Genomic DNA, 17,178 nt, shown 5'->3' on the forward strand with positions numbered 1-17,178 from the left:
AACCCAAGACTACCAGCCCAGGGATGATCCCACCCACAAGGGGCCTTTCCCCCTTGATCACTAATTGAGAAAATGCCTTACAGTTGGATCTCATAGAGGCATTTCCTCAACTGAAGCTCCTTTCTCTGTGATAACTCCAGCTGTGTCAAGTTGACACAAAAATAGCCAGTACAGGGACGAACCGCTTTTGTTTTTATGAACCTACAGCCCTGACATGCACTGTGCCAAGGAGGCTCTGATTTTCTCCTGCCTTCTACATTTTCTTTCTAATGTTTCAGTCCTAAAGATTTCCTGCGCACTGGTACAGCCAACAGTAGGCAGGCTTTCCAGTAGCCACCACTCAGTCCACTGATTCTGTTTCCTGCAGCTCAGGACCCTCCTGGAGTGGCTCCACCTTTCTCTAAGCCTCTGTGTAAAGACAGCCACAGAAGCCAGGGACTAGAAGAGGCTCCTGCCACCAGAGCTGCTGGAATTGAAGCCTGTGGCATCATGGTGTGAGAGACTGCTTGGCCTTACTTGGTGATAGATCGGTGGCTTGCAGACTTCAAGATCAGAGCTGCACGGAGAACATGCAAATGTTAGCATTCTGACGTGGACGTCTGGCCAGCTCATGACATTACATGTCCACGACAGCCGACAGCTTGGCTGTGACACCCTAGGATTCTGCTCCAGAATTGCTAGCTTGTCTTGGTCCTGCTGCCTCTTGCTTACTGGTTCACTGTTCCATCTTCCCTTCCCTTTACTGGCTTGAAGACGGAGTCTTACTATGTAGCCCAGACTGGTCTTCAATCTACACGGGCTTCCTGCCTCAGCCTTCCAAGTGCTGGGATTACAGGTGTTTACCACCGTGCCTTGGATCTCTACGTGCAACCTCCTGGCCTTTACTTGAAAACTGTGACATTACTGTGTATGCAACTCTATCACTAAAACTACACATTCAGAGATACACACAGCTATAACATTTGACCAAAGGCTGCAAGGGACTGCTGGGGCTAGGAGTGGAGAAGAAGCAGCAGTGAGGTCGGTGTGGCTGTGAAGGGTACAGAAATCCCTTTAGTGGGCCCTGTGTATGACGACAGTGGTGGGGATCACTCATATCTACACCCACAGTAACAAACAACGGAACTAGGAATACAGAGCAGAGCACGGGAAAGCAGGGAAATCTGAGAGGACACGATGGAGGACCAATGTCAGTGTCCCCGACACTACTGCTGCTGGGCACATGAGGGATCATGCAGGAGAGGAGCTGACACAGACACAGCCACTGCCTGCCTGGCTGCAGCTGCCTGTGCACTTGGAATTACTTTCACATTTTAAAAAAGAATGTTGGAGGGGCCAGAGAAATGGCTCAGCAGTTGGGAGCACTTGTTGTTCTTGCAAAGGATTAGGTCTCTGTTCCCAGTGCGCACGTGATGGCTTACAGCCATCCACGTTACCTCTGACCGCAGCAGGCACTAGGCATGCAAGTGGTACATATGAAAGCTTGCAGCCAGGACACTCACACACAAAATACATCAGAAAACTGAAGAGAATGCTGAATTGGACATGGTGGCACATGCCTTTAATCCCAGCACTCAGAAAGCAGAAACAGGCAGATCTCTGAGTTTGAGGCCAGCCTGGTCTACAGAGGGAGTTCCAGGACAGCCAGGGAGACATCCGGTCTTGGGGGTAGAGGAAAGGAATAAACCCCTGAAACCATTCCTCTTCAGAATTACTCATGTTGCTATACAACAGCAGTTAGTTTTCTCATAGAAATGAAACCATTTTGTAATTCTAAAATTAGCAAACGTCTCGATATGCATGGTGAAATATTACCTTTAAAATGCTAGGACTCCTGTGGGCACGGAAAAGAATGGACACAAGATGACAAAGAGCCAAGTGTTAGAGCTGTCAGACAGTAACGTGCTTCCTAAAGGTCCTGCCACTCCCATGGCCTTCTGGATGAAGCCCTCCCAGCACAAACAGTGCTCACACGCCAGCACCCAGGGGTCGGCTGCTAGCAACGGTGGAGGGTCAGTATGGAGGCTGCCAGCTGAGGGGAAGCACTTTGGTGCTGAAAGCATGGGACTCAGAAAGCAGAGAGAAGAGACGCAGGGGAGGCAAAGCCTCAGCAGAGGGCAGACATTACATCTCTGAGGCTTCCCTCGGCAGGCCTCCTTACAGTTAGTCCAAGAGCAGCTTGGCATAAAGAGCTAAGCAACCAGTTTCTCCACAAGCACAAAGCTAGTTCAGGGTGCCAATTCCACACAAAATGGTCTCATTTCAGTACTGTCCCAAGGTGCCTAAGACTATAAAGAGAGAGAGAGAGACAGAGCCGAGGGAGCCCATAAAGAAGCAGGTCCCCACTCAACAGAATGGCTTTCTCCCTGCTTCAAAAGCAAACACACCACAAGAACAAATGAAAACACTGCTTATTTTTATTACTTTGTAGTTTATTTTAATGATGATGGAAACCAAGCCAATGCTACTGACTACAGGCTGTCTGTCCACTGTTGTCTTCATGAAAAACTGTTAAAGCCCAGCTTCCCATCACAGCCAACTGATAAAGCCATGAAGAGGCTCTGGTTAAGAATAGCTTCCACGCTTCCACGGTATACACCCTGACACACACGCACGCACACACACACACACACACTGACTCAACATGCACACACACTGGGAAGCATTAGTGAGATCTAGACTAGTGTGCTGCACATTAAGTAATTCACACCTGCAGGATAAGTGCCCAGCAGAGCCCAGCTCTCCTGAAGAGCAGCCCCACTGTACCGAAAGGGCCCCCTCCCACCTGACCCTATCATGCCCTGATGAACTCTTTGGACAGAAAAACAGAGTACGGCTCTCCACAAAACGGGAGAACAGAGCATCAATATGAAAGCACTGTTCCTTCAACAGGAGCCCACGACCAAGAAAGCAGATCAGAGCATCTGTGCAGGACAGAGCTGGCAAGAAGAGTCCAGGGCTCCGGCCCTTGCACCAGGCTCATCTCTCTCTGCCCTCGTTCTCCACTCTTGGGAGCAGAGCCAATGAGAAAACAACAAATTCTCAGGAGGAGAGACGACCTCACAGGTGCTCTTCACTCTTCCGTTCACACCCTGAGTGTCAAGGTTTCCCTGACATCATTTCCTATGCACCCACGGCAGCAAGAACACATGCTAGCATCTGCACTTAACCACACTGCTGTGATCACACACCAAAGGTGCTCAGCATCTCCAAGTAACTGATGAAGCAGGTACTTCTGGGCGGTGTTTACTGTGAACAAGGATGCTGAAGTGTACCGAGTGCTTGTTCTGTATGCACTGAGATGTGACATACTCCGTGACTTCCATGCTAGTCATACTGACCACACGCAGATGCCCACAGAATGATGTGTAGTTTTGCACTGATGGCTTGAAACCCAGAGCCTCACACTAAGCAAGCAGTCTAACAGGGAGCTCCATCATTAGCTAAATGCAACTCTGTTTCTCTTTCTGGTGTGGCGTTAGGGATTGGGCCTTGAACACTCACTCACTCACTCCTCACTCACTCACTCACTCAGATTTAATGGACACACAGATTTTGACAACTGAAAAAAACAAACAAACAAACAAAAAATAAAGAAAAAAGGTGATTTAATTACATGCTTGTGGACAAAAAGATGAGAGCAATTTTAAGGGCATAAACCCCAGACTCCCCAGGGCGTACCTGGTCAAAAATATGAACCACTGCAGCCCTCAGCCCTCCATGGTATCCTGTTGCAGAGCACTGCCCACTGAGCTGACAACTGTCACCATCATCAGGGCAGCTGGGACCACTGGCAGGGGCTTGACTCAAGCTACTGACCTCCCTCAGAGACAGAGGGGTGGGGCCGGCCAGTAGAGCCTCACTGGAGAGTCATGCTCCTCCCAGCCAGGAGTATGTAATTCTGCCACACAGGAAGTCTCCAGGGAACTGGAGTATGAACTATCAGATCAACTGAAGCGGGGCTCCATCTATGCAGCTGGGGTGCACATCCATGCTGGGGTGGGGCTTTCTGGGTGTGGCCACTCTGGGGTTCCCTATACCGTACAGGTCTACCTCACTCATGCTCTGTAAGGAAGCCCAGTAGACTCACAGGCTCCCTGGGCAACACTTTGGTGCAATTGTACTTTGGCTTGTCATTAGTGCCCTGATATGCGTTTATGTCTCCCCAGGGAAAGAGTTCCCACAACACTCGTACACACAACCAAGCTAGCCCAGGTTCCACTCCACGGGCCTATGGCGTGCACAACGCTTCTTCCTGGGCAGTTCCTCCAATGTGTCCCTTCTCAGTTGCCTCAGGAGCGGGGTTCTGCTATTTAAAGGGTAATTTAAACTATTTGTCTAAAACATGACTTCACCAACCTGTCCCTGGGCTGACCCTAATGACTAGTCTGATTTAAGAGCTACATCTTTGTTCTAGTACATGTGATATATTAACACAGGCTAGCTCGCTGCAGGCAGAGCCCAGGATGTCAGCCATAATTCAGCCTTGGTACAGAAGACGGTCACCAGAAGAGGAATCAAGTGGGAATGTGGAACGGGAGCCTGGAGTTCCTGGTGGCCTTCCTTTAAGGAAGCGGGCATGCTTGCTTCTGTCAGCTCTGTCAACTGTGTGGTTCTGCAGATCCACTGTTCATGGGGCTCCTGAGCTGGGTCAGAGCTGGGGACCTGGGCCACGTGCGACAAGATCTTACCTGAGCACACAGCCCCAGTTCTCTGGGGACCCTGGGCCACATGTGACAAGAGCTTACCTGAGCACACAGCCCCAGCTCTCTTCTGTTCAGATACTGGAATATATTGATGGCCAGTTCGTAAGGCAGACGGACATCAAAGAAGGGCACGTCATCCAGCTCATTCTGTGGAGAAAGAAGGAAGTCGTTCAGGGTGAGGCTGAGAGCAGGCTGTGCTTCGAGGCCTCCATCACTGGACACTCCTGCTGGTGACCACAGCTGAGGCTGTTACAGGGAGAACCTGAAGAAATGGGGTCTCTGGCCCCCCACATCCACCTTCCTTTCAGTCACTATGAAATGAAATCCATGTGACTGTTTCCCATGATGCTCCAGGAGAAGCACAGATACTGTGGGATTGGGTGAAGGGGTACAAAGGTGTGGCAGAAGCCTCCTGACTTCTAAGGAAAGAAGCTGAGGCACCAGCGGGAAGCAGGCCAGCCAAGCCTCCTCAACACCCAGGGTGGAGAAGTACTGACCAGGTCACTAACATGTTCTTATGGGGAGAGAGCAGGGTGGAGGCTGCTCAGCTGGAGGGCAGGCCCACCTCTCCTCAGGAGAGGAGTCCTGCTGGTTAGTTAACCTGAGCTAGCCAGGACAAACAAAGCTGTTCTCCAGTGTTATTTAGTAAGGCACAGCCACAAGAGCGTGCCTGCCCTAGGGGAAGCAATCAGAGATGAGGTAAGAGCTTCAGCTGAAGGATAAGGTCAAGCGGATCTCAGCACACAGAAAACCAAGAGGGATGGGCAAAGGCCAAATGTGACAGGAACACCCCAGGTCCACCTGCCAGCCATCAGAGCGTTGCTTCTCAGCTGCAGAGCATGCCCTTTGTCCCAACAAACTAAGCATGGGAAGGAAGCTCATGTTTAATAAGCTCTGGCTGACATCGCTGACTTGAAGGCTGGAAGCTCACTCTAAGTTTCCACAGTGAGAGGGGTCCACTTCAGAAAACAGTCTCCGCTGGACTAAGGAGTGTGGGCACTGGTCAGACTCCCCCAAGACTGAGTGTAAAGAATGCTGGCGAGTCATGTTACTCATCTAGGAGTCTCAGCACTGAAGGAGAATCTGAAGCCTTAGAGGAAACAGCGTGTTTGGCTGCAAAAACAGGCTAAGCACATAGGCCAAAAGGCTCTCCCGGGAAAAGATGCTGACAGGTCTCTGCAGACAAAGGAGGAACAGAATGTTCACTCAGTGGAAGGATGCTGGCCGTGCAGAAAAACAGGAAAAAATTTGCAAGGATAATTGGAAGACATGGGTCCCGCCTAAGAAAACAGTTGCCAGGACTCACATCGGGCAAGGTCCTTGCCTAATGGCTACCTTAACTCACTGATGAAGAGTACCACAGACAACCAGATGCAACTGGAGACACCTCAAGCCCCTGTGGGAGTCACTGCTGGTCTGTGACCTAGCAGGCAAACACCGGGTAAGAGGCTATTATTCACAAAGCCACCCCGGATGGCCTCCTGCCTTTTCTTCTACATTATTGTGTCTGTCCACATGGTAAAGAAACAAGAAGAAAAAGTCTCTTTATCCTCACACAGCCAAAGCTAACGCAGGGTGAGGCTAAGCAAGACACACTGAGATAGGATGAGGCATGCTCTATCAAGCTGTGGGCTTCTTTACAGTGGGCCACACCATAAACTGCCCTATGATGACACAAAGCCATTCCTCCCTGCAGACACTGCTTGTATTTGTGTGTGGAGAAAGCCCTTGAGACCGAGGATGCTGTCGGGCTGCCACCTAGACACCTGGCACACATCGCCAGCCAGCAGTTACAAGCCACGCCAGGACAACCCAGTGACAGACAACACGGATAGTCTCAGGAAAAAATGGCACAGAAATATTAACAGCAATGCAACATTGTAAAGAACATCAGCTGACAAAGGGGACAGCACAGCTCTCCAAACTCAAGCTCTAGACAAAAGAAAGCACCTTGCTGGTGAGGATGTGGCTTTATGGCTTGACCATGGTGCCAAAAACAAGTCTCTGCCTCTCAGTGACTCCCAGTGTGACACTGAAATCACACATGGCATTGTTTTAATGTCCAAGGCACCTCCTAGAACTAGTGCCCCAAAATTCCATGGGCAGGGCTCACAGCTCTTTCTCAGGGATGCTTTGTGTGAGCTACATGTTGAGAACCATGGCCCTAAATCATGGGCAGATAGAAAAATCCAGATAGAGGAATCACACAAAGGGGCTGTATTATGGCTAAGGTCAGTACATACTGGATTTTCCCAAGTCTATTGGCCTCACTCCAAAAAAGCGCTGAGACAAACTGTGACAGGATCTGTCCCCAGAGAGGCTGACGTTCTACTATAAGCCTAACTCCATAAATGGACAGCCTTTGTACCATCGTGTTAGAAACTTAATCTGCCTTCTCCTGTTCAGCAGAAAAGGGGGAATTATAATTACTAAGACCAAATCAGTGCAGGGGGAAGAACCCGACTCCGAGATGCACTTCCCAACACGTATCTCTGGGGCAACTGCCACTCGGGTGCTCTCTCAAGATGGTGCTTAAACAGATCTGCTGGGCCAGGCCGCTTCTGCTGACCCTGGGATGGAGAGACCTGCTGTCTGCACAGCTTATCTCAAGCCCTCATACTGCACAGTCCCACTGCAGGGATGGATGGCATCCAGTTTCACTTGTGGCTTGAGAAAATAAGCTGGTAGACCGGGGAAAGGCTCAAACACTCTCAAAATCAGCACCCATTTTGTCTTGAAATACCTTTCCTGCACAAGCAAAGAGGAATGTCAAAGTGCATCAAGATATCAACAGAGGCAGCATGGGAGCTAACTCCACAGACTTCTGTTCTTCTCAAGTCCCTAGATAGCAGTACAGGAGGCACACCACCCAGCTTAAATTAATGTATGTGCAAAACACTGTGACTTCAGGAACATGCCTAGTGTGGAGGAAGGGAGGAGCTGTTAGCAGATGTATGAGAAACGGCCTCTATATTGAAAGAGGTAAATCTTTTATGGAGCTAATTCATCACATATAAAACAGAATAAATACAGGAGATGGTCCCCAAGGTATCCAGGTCTCATTAGTAAGTTAGCTATTTAGAGCTTAGGAATCCTTTCTCTTGCTATAAAGAGAGGTTAAGTTCCTAAGCAGGGCACAAAAAGCTGATTTATCTCTTCACATCGAACGTAATCCCAAACCCAACTACAAGAGCAAGCAGAAGTAGTCAATCAAGCTCTGGACTGCCCACAGAGACAAATGCCACCTACAGAAGGGAACCTGCCCAGTACCTTGCACACTATTCATGCCTGGGAGACGCCTGAGATAGATTTATTTAGAACTGGTTTTAAAACTGTGAGGTTCACTCTCATTCCTCACCTGCTGGTAATTTCCCAGGAAATATCTGCTGCTCTTTCCAAATACATGAGACTACTTTGAGCCTTTCCCCAGTCTACCAGCTTATTTTCTCAAGCCACAAATGAGACTGGATGCTATCCAGTCCCATGGTGGGACTGTGCAGTATGTGGGGTGGAGGTAAGACCTGTACACAGCAGGTCTCTCCATCCCAGGGTCAGCAGAAGGGAGGCAGGAAGGGCAGCTATGAACCCGAGGATTCCCAGGAGGCTGGGTGTGGCAATGAAAAAAATCTCTGTGGCAAACCGGCCAGCCTCTGCTTTCAGAGCCCAGCTGAGACGACACTGGGATCGGAGATTCAGGATCTGGGCTGGACAGAAGGCAGAAGAGATGGCGGCAGGGTCGCAGGAAGAGGGTTCAGTTCAGGAAGCACAGGACCATGCTTGGGAATTGCTGGTAAGTGACAGCACAGCCCACCGTCAGCGTCTGAGATGTTGTGGAGCTCGGCGTGAGAGTGTGTTAGGGCTCCTAAGGAGAGAGAACGTTAACAACGGCGGAGCAGCAAATTAAGGGAATAATAATAATAGAATTGCAGGGGCTGAAGAGGTGACTTGGTGGTTACGAGCAGTCACTGCTCCTGCAATCCCTAGGACCTTCTGTCAGATAGCTCACAACCCCCCAACTCCAGCTCTAGGGAATGTGATGCCTCTCCTGGCACCACACACAGACTGACCGTGCACAGATACATACATCATTTAAAATAAATAACAATTGAAAGCATTAAACTAAGTGCAGGGTATGACCCATGTGACCACTCAGCTTGCATAACCATGAAGCCACTGGCACCAGAGACTTTCTGCCAGCCCCTCCCCCATCCTCTGCAAGCCCCTCGCCCTTCCAGAAAACCTTGCAGCACTAGGTAAGACTGAGCGCCTCTCCTTGAAGACACTCTCCACTCTGCCTAGGGTTTTTCCTCTCCAGAGCACTTGTTTGCCCGGCAAGTATCCACATAAACAGGTCAGACTTTGTCTTTGTTCACTGCTGTATCCCCAGAGCTTAGAATAATGCCTGGTGCTAACAAGCCACTTAATGAGGGGGACTGAGGAGGGGATGGGTGGGTGGGTGGGATGGACAGTCGGATGGATGGATGGACAAAGCCCATACTTCTTCAAAGAGCAGAACCTTCCAGTAAAGACATTCAAATTTGTTTTATTAAATACACAGACAGATCATGGAAAGAAGCCCCCAAGCAAGGGCCTCATAGTTCATAAATAACTTTTTTATACTAATTCCTATATTTCATCCCAGAATAAAAGCATAAACATACTTATTTTGATTTAAAATCAAAACAAAGATTTAACAGAATTTGTGAACTGAGGAGAAAACCTGGGTCTTAGTTCCCAGCACTGCACACAATATTCTCTCTGTAGCTGATGGGACAGTCATCTCCAGTAATAATGGTGAGAATGATGTGGGATAATCATCTTGGTCTCTCCATGTTTCTCTAATCATGTGTCCTTTTTCTTCACATTTCAGCTATGAGAAAAATGTATGTATATCACAGCTCAATGAAATGTATTTTTTCTTCAAGTACAAAATTTCTAACCCAATCTAGGGGCCATGCTAATCTTCTCTGTATCGCACCAGCTTCACTCCATGTGCTGCCGAAGCGAGCACACAGAGTAACATTTTTAAATGAATGGCATTGATAAGAACATTTTAGTTAGACTGGGGGAATTGGAGCTAACACAGTAGATGGAATTAAACTGAGCCTTAATAGGAAAGGAAAGGACAGCAGAGGCAGGGGAGTCAGTCACTCCAGCTAGCCAGCAGTGGGGTCTGAGTTGAGCAGATCCAGAGCCCACCAGGACTGGCTTGCCTCCACTAACAGTATTCTAACAGTTGAGAAGCTGGAGAGGCCAGAGTAGAGCCCATGCTGGACACTGCTGACTCTCCAGCTCTAGCTCAACAGTGAGTGCAGACCTGCTGGACGAACACAGATCTGGACCAAGCTCAATCAGTAACTGGCTCGAGAGTGCTCAGATGACCCAGTCTGGACCAATGAGAACACAGAACAGATGCTGTGCTCTCCCAGTACTGCTGTGCTGGAAGAAGATCCACCTGCAGCTGCTAGTCGTCCTCTCCTGAAGAGAGACAGCAGGGACAACCTCCCATGGGGAAAGCCAGCAGACAAGCAGGACTGGGGCATGAAGTCCGAGCTGGGTGACACCACTGCCCAGAGTGAGCACCACCTCCTGAGCACTTCCATTGATCCAAATGCATGCACCAACAGAACCCAGTGAGTGTTTTTAGGCCAGTTTGAGTTGGGCATCTGTGTCTTTGTGGGTCAGATGTGATCAACCACCTAAACATAATTCCACCAAGCAATTGGCCGTCACAAACCTGCACTAGCGAAGCTGGCATTAGCATAACCAAAATGCCACCACTGTCCACACAGAACCTGGTTTTGGAGGGAGGCATGAAAGACAGTAACTACTGCCTCTGGGGTTCGAATCAGGGCCTACTATCCCTTGCACTGGCCAACCCAAACCTGCCAACTGCCAGTATGGGTATTCACTAGCCACTCCCATAAGCAAGCTGGCCAAGAGCTGCTATGAAAAGCTTCTTGTAAGAAGGCAAGGCTGTACAGAGGCACTTCACGGTTTCACTCCAGCTGTGCTTGTCTGTCAAATATTCTGGCCTATATCCAGCCAAAGATACTCTGGCACAGCTGTGCCCAGTGAACGGCAACTCTTCTCTTGATTGCCCTCACACTAGTGATACTGCGGTGGAGACAGCACCAAAAAAACGTGACAGGGGCTGGAATGTAGCTTAGTTAGAGGAGTGCTTCCCTACGAGTCCTGGGTTCAACCCACAGTACAGGAAAACATATTCCCTGCACTGAGGGAGGTAGAGGCTGAAGAATCAGAAATCCAAGTTCACTCTCAGCTGCAGCATGTTCAAGACCAGCTTGGGCTACAGAAGCCCCTGTCTCAAACAGGAGGTCTTAGTGTGACACAGCTATGAGACAAGAACCAGCTTCAGGTTTGCACAACCTGCCTTGGCTGCATCAGCCTGTTGGTTCAGGGAACCCCACCTTCCTTTGCAGGACTTCCTCCTTCTTTAGAAACTCTGGGAGATGTGCACAATAATCAGATCCTGCCAGATGGAGTTTACCTTGCAGTACTGGCACACTTAAACCATTGTTGCTTTAGCTCTATTCAGTACCAACAGGTAGAAACGGGAAGTCTGTGGGGCAGACTGCTGTAACTATGACTGGCACGCTCACAATCCTGGGATTCCACTGCTGAGTAAATAACCAAGAGACACATGTACGTACCCCAAGGGTCAGGCAGAATGCTCCTGGCAGCACTACGCCCCAAACCATCTAATCAGTTATCTCAGTGTTGGACAACTTGTCTATAAGGCTGTGCACAAGAACCCACACTAGAGAGCTGGATGTGGTGGCTCATGCCTTTAATGCCAGCACTCGGGAGGCAGAGGCAGGTGGATTTCTGAGTTCGAGGCCAGCCTGGTCTACAAAGTGAGTTCCAGGACAGCCAGGGCTATACAGAGAAACCCTATCTTGAAAAACCAAAACAACAAACAAAAAAAGAAGAACCCAGACTAGAGTAAAGCTGCCTGATGCCAGCCACTGCAGGGGAGCCAACCGTGGAGCGAGGAGTCAGGCCCCTCTGAGGAGAGAGAGAGCACAGTGAGGAGCATGGTGCAGACAGGCTAGGAACCCAGTCCTGGGAGCAGCTGTTTCGGATGTGTGCATGCACACATTCTAGAGAAGGTGTAGAGTTGTACCACTAAGATCTGTACGTTTCAAAGTGTGAATAATAAAACGTCAGGGACAATTTTCACAAAAGACAATTCCACTGAAAGAACACAACCCTAACATGTAGCATATATAAAAAACAGCAACAACAACCACAACCACCACAAATCAAAACCCACTTCTTCCCAACACATCGGCCACATCCTCCATTCCAGAACTGGCAGGAAGGTTTCTGAGTTAGAAGCCAGCCTGGTCTGCATAGTGACACCTGTGTGGGGCTCTGAATGAGAATGCCCCACTCCCCACCCCACCCCCATAGGCTCAGATATTTGGATACCTGCTCCCCAGTTAGAATTGTTTAGGAAGGATTAGGAGGTGTGGTCTTGTAGGAGGTGAGAAGCCTTGGCAAGAGGAGGGGCTCTGAGGTCTCAAAAGCCCACAGTCACTTCTCTGTCGCAGTTCAAAAGGATGTAAAGCTCTCAGCTGCTACTCCAGCACATTGCCTGTCAACTTCCAGCCAGGATTATAGACTAAAACCTCTAAAACTGTAAGCGAGCCACCAATTAAATGCCTTCTTTTAGAAGAGCTACCTTGGTCACAGTGCCTTTTCACAACAATAGAACTAAGATACCTGTTTTTTCTTGTTGGTGTCGGTGGATTTTTATTGTTGTTTAAAAAAAGGGGGGGGGGGAGGAGAGATGACTCAGTGGTTAAGAGCACTGACTGCTCTTCTAGAGGTCCCGAGTTCAACTCTCAGTAACCACATGGTGGCTCACAGCCATCTGTAATGGAATCTGATGCCCTCTTCTAGTGTGTCTAAAGACAGCTACAGTGTACTCGTATAAAATAAATAAAATCTTTAAAAAAACAAAACTCCTTGACATAATGTGTACTTCGACAGTAACCATACTGGAACACAGAATGGTTTTATTCAGACCATGTATAAATTTAAGTAAAAAAAACTGAACAGTTGGAAAGAACACCCTACTCTACCCACCATATTTAGTATTTCTTTCTGGTTGCCACCGTAAACAAATCAAAACAAATCATCCCAAAGCTGTCTGGTGAGACACAGAACAAAGCTCCTGATGAACCAGCCAAAGCCCCAACACTTGTTCAGCTGACCTCCGACCCCCAGGCACTGTGCGGCCCACAGTTACTGCCAATGGTATGTGAGGATTTTTAATAGAAGTTACTGCCATGTCTTAGACTGAAGATACAAGATGAGTTTCCTGTCCTTTAAAAGCCAAGCTACTTCCTCCTATTCAGCTACCAGGATGGGCTGAAAATGGCCACGGGAAAGGGTTGTTGGGAATGATGAAGATATTGGCTATAAAGCACTGGACAACCAGCACCAAGCTAGCACTGTGATCACAGCACTCGAGAGGTGGAGCTGTGAAAATAAAAAGCTACAGGCCAGGCAGGGATGGGGAGATGGCTCAGTCAGTCAAGCACTTGCATTACAAGTGGAAGGACCTCGGTTTAGACCCCCAGGACCCATGTAAAAAGCCAAGCATGGAGACATATGCCTGGGATGCCAGAGAAGGTGAGGAGAGGGAAGAAACAGATCTCTGCAAGTTCAAGGGACTGCAAGCTTGGGCTTGATGACAAAGCTCCAGGCCAAATAAAATGTGGAGGTGCCTGAGGGTAAACATCTGGGGCTGTCCTCCCATCTCCACATGCAGGCTCAGCACAAAGACATCTGCAGGATCTCTCTCTCTCTCTCTCTCACACACACACACAGAGAATATGAGAGAAAGACACCATACAAAGAGAATGACAGTCTGATGCCCATTTAAGCTACACAGCAACACCCTGATGGTTAAGGTCCCAAGTTCTATTCCTAACACTCATGTAAGATGACTCAACCACTGTAACTCCAGTTACTTGAGCACATAATGACCTACTGCTTCTCAATCTGTACAGCAGTTGGCTGTTGCTCAAAACCAACCTGAACAGTACCTAATGTGGTGCCTCTGACTGGGCAGAGGAACCTACTATCATTCAACCCTGGGACAGGACACAGGGAAGGCCTTTGCCAAATCCATATGAAACTTGAGATTCTGGTATGGCCTGGACCATCGTCCCCCCAGATCCCTCCACTTTAGGACACTTTATTTCTGATATGGGGTGCTGCCTGAGTGTGAGGCATGGGAAGTCTCATGTATAGGATTTAGGGTCTATCTTAATCAAGGCTGTGATGAACACCATGACCCTAAACAAGTTGGGGGGTGGGGAGGACAGGGTTTATTTGGCTTAGACTTCCACATCATCATCCATCATTGCAGAAAGCCAGGATATGAACCTGGGGGCAGGAACTGCTGCAGAGGCCACGGAGAGGTGCTGCTTCCTTATGGAACCCAGGACCAGTGGGCCACAGGTGTTTCCTCCCACGGTGAACTATTCCCTCCCCCACCAATCCCTAGTTAAGAAAACGCCCTACAGGTTTGCCTACAGCTCAAGCCTATGGAGGCACTTCCTCAGTTGAGGCCCCCTCCTCTCCAGTAACTCAAGCTTGTGTCAAGCTGATGTAAAAACTAGCGAGCACAGGGGCTACACAGCTGACTATGTCTAAACCCTGACAGGTTCTCAGCAGCAGAGGTGGAGCTACTTCCCTGGGCTGCTGGTTAGCAGGTCTGAGAGGACTCAGGAACCTACACAACACCAAGGCCTGGGGCGGGGAAGGGGGAGGGGGGAGGGGGGAGGGGGGGCAGGACTCAAGCTTCAGTTGGTGAAGCTAAAACACAGGAATCCAAATTCAATCCCCAAATTTTCTCAGTTGGGTAATCCTGAGAAAACTGCAAACAAAACAAACAAACAAAAACATATGTAAAAGGAAATAGTTATCTACCTCATATATGGCCATCTTAGAATCAAGGCAGAGCACCTGACACTTGTTTAAAAGATGGCCTTAGGGGCTGGTGAGATGGCTCAGTGGGTAAGAGCACCCGACTGCTCTTCCGAAGGTCCAGAGTTCAAATCCCAGCAACCACATGGTGGCTCACAACCACCCGAAATGAGATCTGATGCCCTCTTCTGGTGTGTCTGAAGACAGCTACAGTGTACTTACATATAGTAAATAAATAAATAAATAAATAAATAAATAAAAAAGATGGCCTTAAAACTCAAAATAGAAGCTAATGGTGTCATTTAAATAAAACCTTCCATTGCATAAAATTAACCATTTTTTAAAAATTACATGTCTGCAGGGAGAGTAATTGTGTGTGCAAGTGCCCATGGAAGCCAGACCCATTAAATATCCTAAACTACAGTTACAGGATGTCGTGAGCCACCTGGCACGGGTACTAGAAACCCAACTCCAGAAAAGCCTGTTGCGCTCTTAGCTACTGAGCCATCTCTCCAGCTCTTTCCCATCATTTCTCTAAACAACTTTCACTTACAGACAAGTATCCCCCCACTGGGCTGTAGAAATTTTCTTTGAACCTGGTTTGAGTGAAACCATTAAAGCCTTCTCTTCTGACCTAACTCTTAACCTGGAAGCCATGGATCATGTCAGGACGGGTCTTGATTTAATTCTCCCGACTTGGTCAATGAGGCCCGAGAAAGAGCTTACTGATTCTCCGAGGGACACATACCCTCCAAAGGCTAAGAGCCTCCTAAAAATACTGACCAAAGGTTTCTTCTTCGCCGTAGTCCTTTCGTTTCTTCTAATTTATGGGGTTTTTTTATTTAAATAACATGTTACGTTAGGAAAATCAAAAAATACAGAGAAAAAAATGAACATTAATTCCGTCCTCTGCTTTTTCTTGACCTTCCTCTCCGAAGTCAACCTTTCTTCCATGTTTTGGGACGTTTCTAGAATAGTATTTCTCCAACTCACACGTAGTCCTTTATGGGCGGATTCTCTTTGAGGGGGGAGGGTGTCCTGGATGTTTGCGAACATTCCTCTACCTTCTTACAAACCCAAGAATGCGCACACACCTACTGTCAACACCTCAAGATGTTTACAGGCAAAGCTGCCGGAGGAGAACCACTCGTTCCAGGGACATCATGGGTGTTAAGGGTCCCCGCTGTGCCCGCGTCCGCGACCTTCCCCACCATAGATGGTGGGCCCACAGGGAGAGACATCTTGTCCCCGGCCACTCACCAAGTCGCGGATGAGCTGATCCACCAACGGCTCGGGCTCCGTGGCGTCGCGGGCCGGGGGTGAGCGCGATCGGCTGGACGCATCCTTCCTGTCGCATCCCCGGCCAGGCCTGGGCGCCGGGGGTCGGCCCGCGCCCTCCAGCAGCCCCTGCGCCAGCCCCAGGTAGCCTGAGGCCGGCTCGCCTCGCGCTCCCGCCTCGGGCCTCCGCGGCGACCGCCGCTCCCCAGCCTCGAGCCGCCGCCGTCGCCTCAGCGCCTGCGACTGCGCCAACTCCTCCTGCCAGTGCCGGCGGAACTCCTCCAGGTTGTGGTCGTCCATGCTTGACGCGCCCAGGCCGACGCGGCACCCAGGGGCTGCCAGAATGGGGACGGACTGTCCACTCGCCGGAAGTGTCCGTAGTCGGCCTGGAGACTTCCGGGAGCGCGGCTTGTAGGTTCCGGGCAGCCACGCCCCTCCGTTTAGACATCCCTTGTTTTTGGCACCTTTGTACCAAGCAAGCCAGGCTTTAAATGGCTGCTATATACATATTGCGAAGGTCGCGTTTTTTTTAATGTAGCGGTTTTTATTGCATTTATTTATTTATTTATTTAGTGCGTGCGTGCGTGCGTGTGTGTGTGTGTATGTGTGTGTATAGGTCACAGAACAAATTGGAGGATTCAGTTCTTGCCTTCCACCAAGTGGGTCTCAGGGATCGAACTCAAGTCGCCAGGCTCCGCAGCAAGCATTCTTTTCTGCGGAGCCAGCCCAACCTGAAGTTACCCTTCAGATCTACACACACCACACCCAATTAAACATCTCTGCCTTCTTAAAACTGGCATTCCAATAAAACAGAGGTAAAGATATTTTTTTGGGGGGGTTGGTTTTTTCGAGACAGGGTTTCTCTGTGTAGCCCTGGCTGTCCTGGAACTCTGTAGACCAGGCTGGCCTCGAACTCAGAAATCCGCCCACCTCTGCCTCCCGATAAAGATCTTTTTAATGTGAAAGTCTGAATCCGCAGAAAAGGTTATATAGAAAAATAAGAAATCGGGTCAGATAACAAAGTGATGGACAGAGGGAGGAGCCAATTAGTGATTAAAAGTTGTCATGAAGCCAGAAAGGATCTGTGAAGGAATGTTCTGGAAGGAACCCCTACCTTCCGTTGAGCCTTCCACAAGGCTGCTTAGCTCATCAGAACTGCAGTCACTGTGGGGAGGTTGGAATGTTGCAAGTCTAGAGTGTAATCATGGTTTGTCTTGGGCTATCATTA

At 49.1% G+C, this 17,178-nt stretch overlaps 1 protein-coding gene and 1 non-coding gene across 2 annotated transcripts in view; both read right to left on the reverse strand.

The window, feature by feature from the left end:
• The window catches only part of Fbxw8 (F-box and WD repeat domain containing 8), an 89,623-nt gene extending 73,307 nt beyond the window's left edge, over positions 1–16,316 (reverse strand). The window contains exons 1-2 of the mRNA XM_021162838.2: positions 15,933–16,316; positions 4,749–4,853 (exon numbers count right to left, since the gene is read on the reverse strand). Of these exons, the coding sequence (XP_021018497.1) occupies positions 4,749–4,853; positions 15,933–16,250 (423 nt within the window). The 5' untranslated portion in view covers positions 16,251–16,316. The remainder of the gene's footprint in view (positions 1–4,748; positions 4,854–15,932) is intronic.
• On the reverse strand, positions 9,608–9,717 carry LOC115031162. The gene has a single exon (XR_003836785.1). It is a non-coding gene; the product is annotated as a U6 spliceosomal RNA (small nuclear RNA).
• Positions 16,317–17,178: the final 862 nt, after the last annotated feature.

Source organism: Mus caroli, chromosome 5 (genome assembly GCF_900094665.2).
Source record: "Mus caroli chromosome 5, CAROLI_EIJ_v1.1, whole genome shotgun sequence".
NCBI classification, from domain to species: domain Eukaryota; kingdom Metazoa; phylum Chordata; class Mammalia; order Rodentia; family Muridae; genus Mus; species Mus caroli.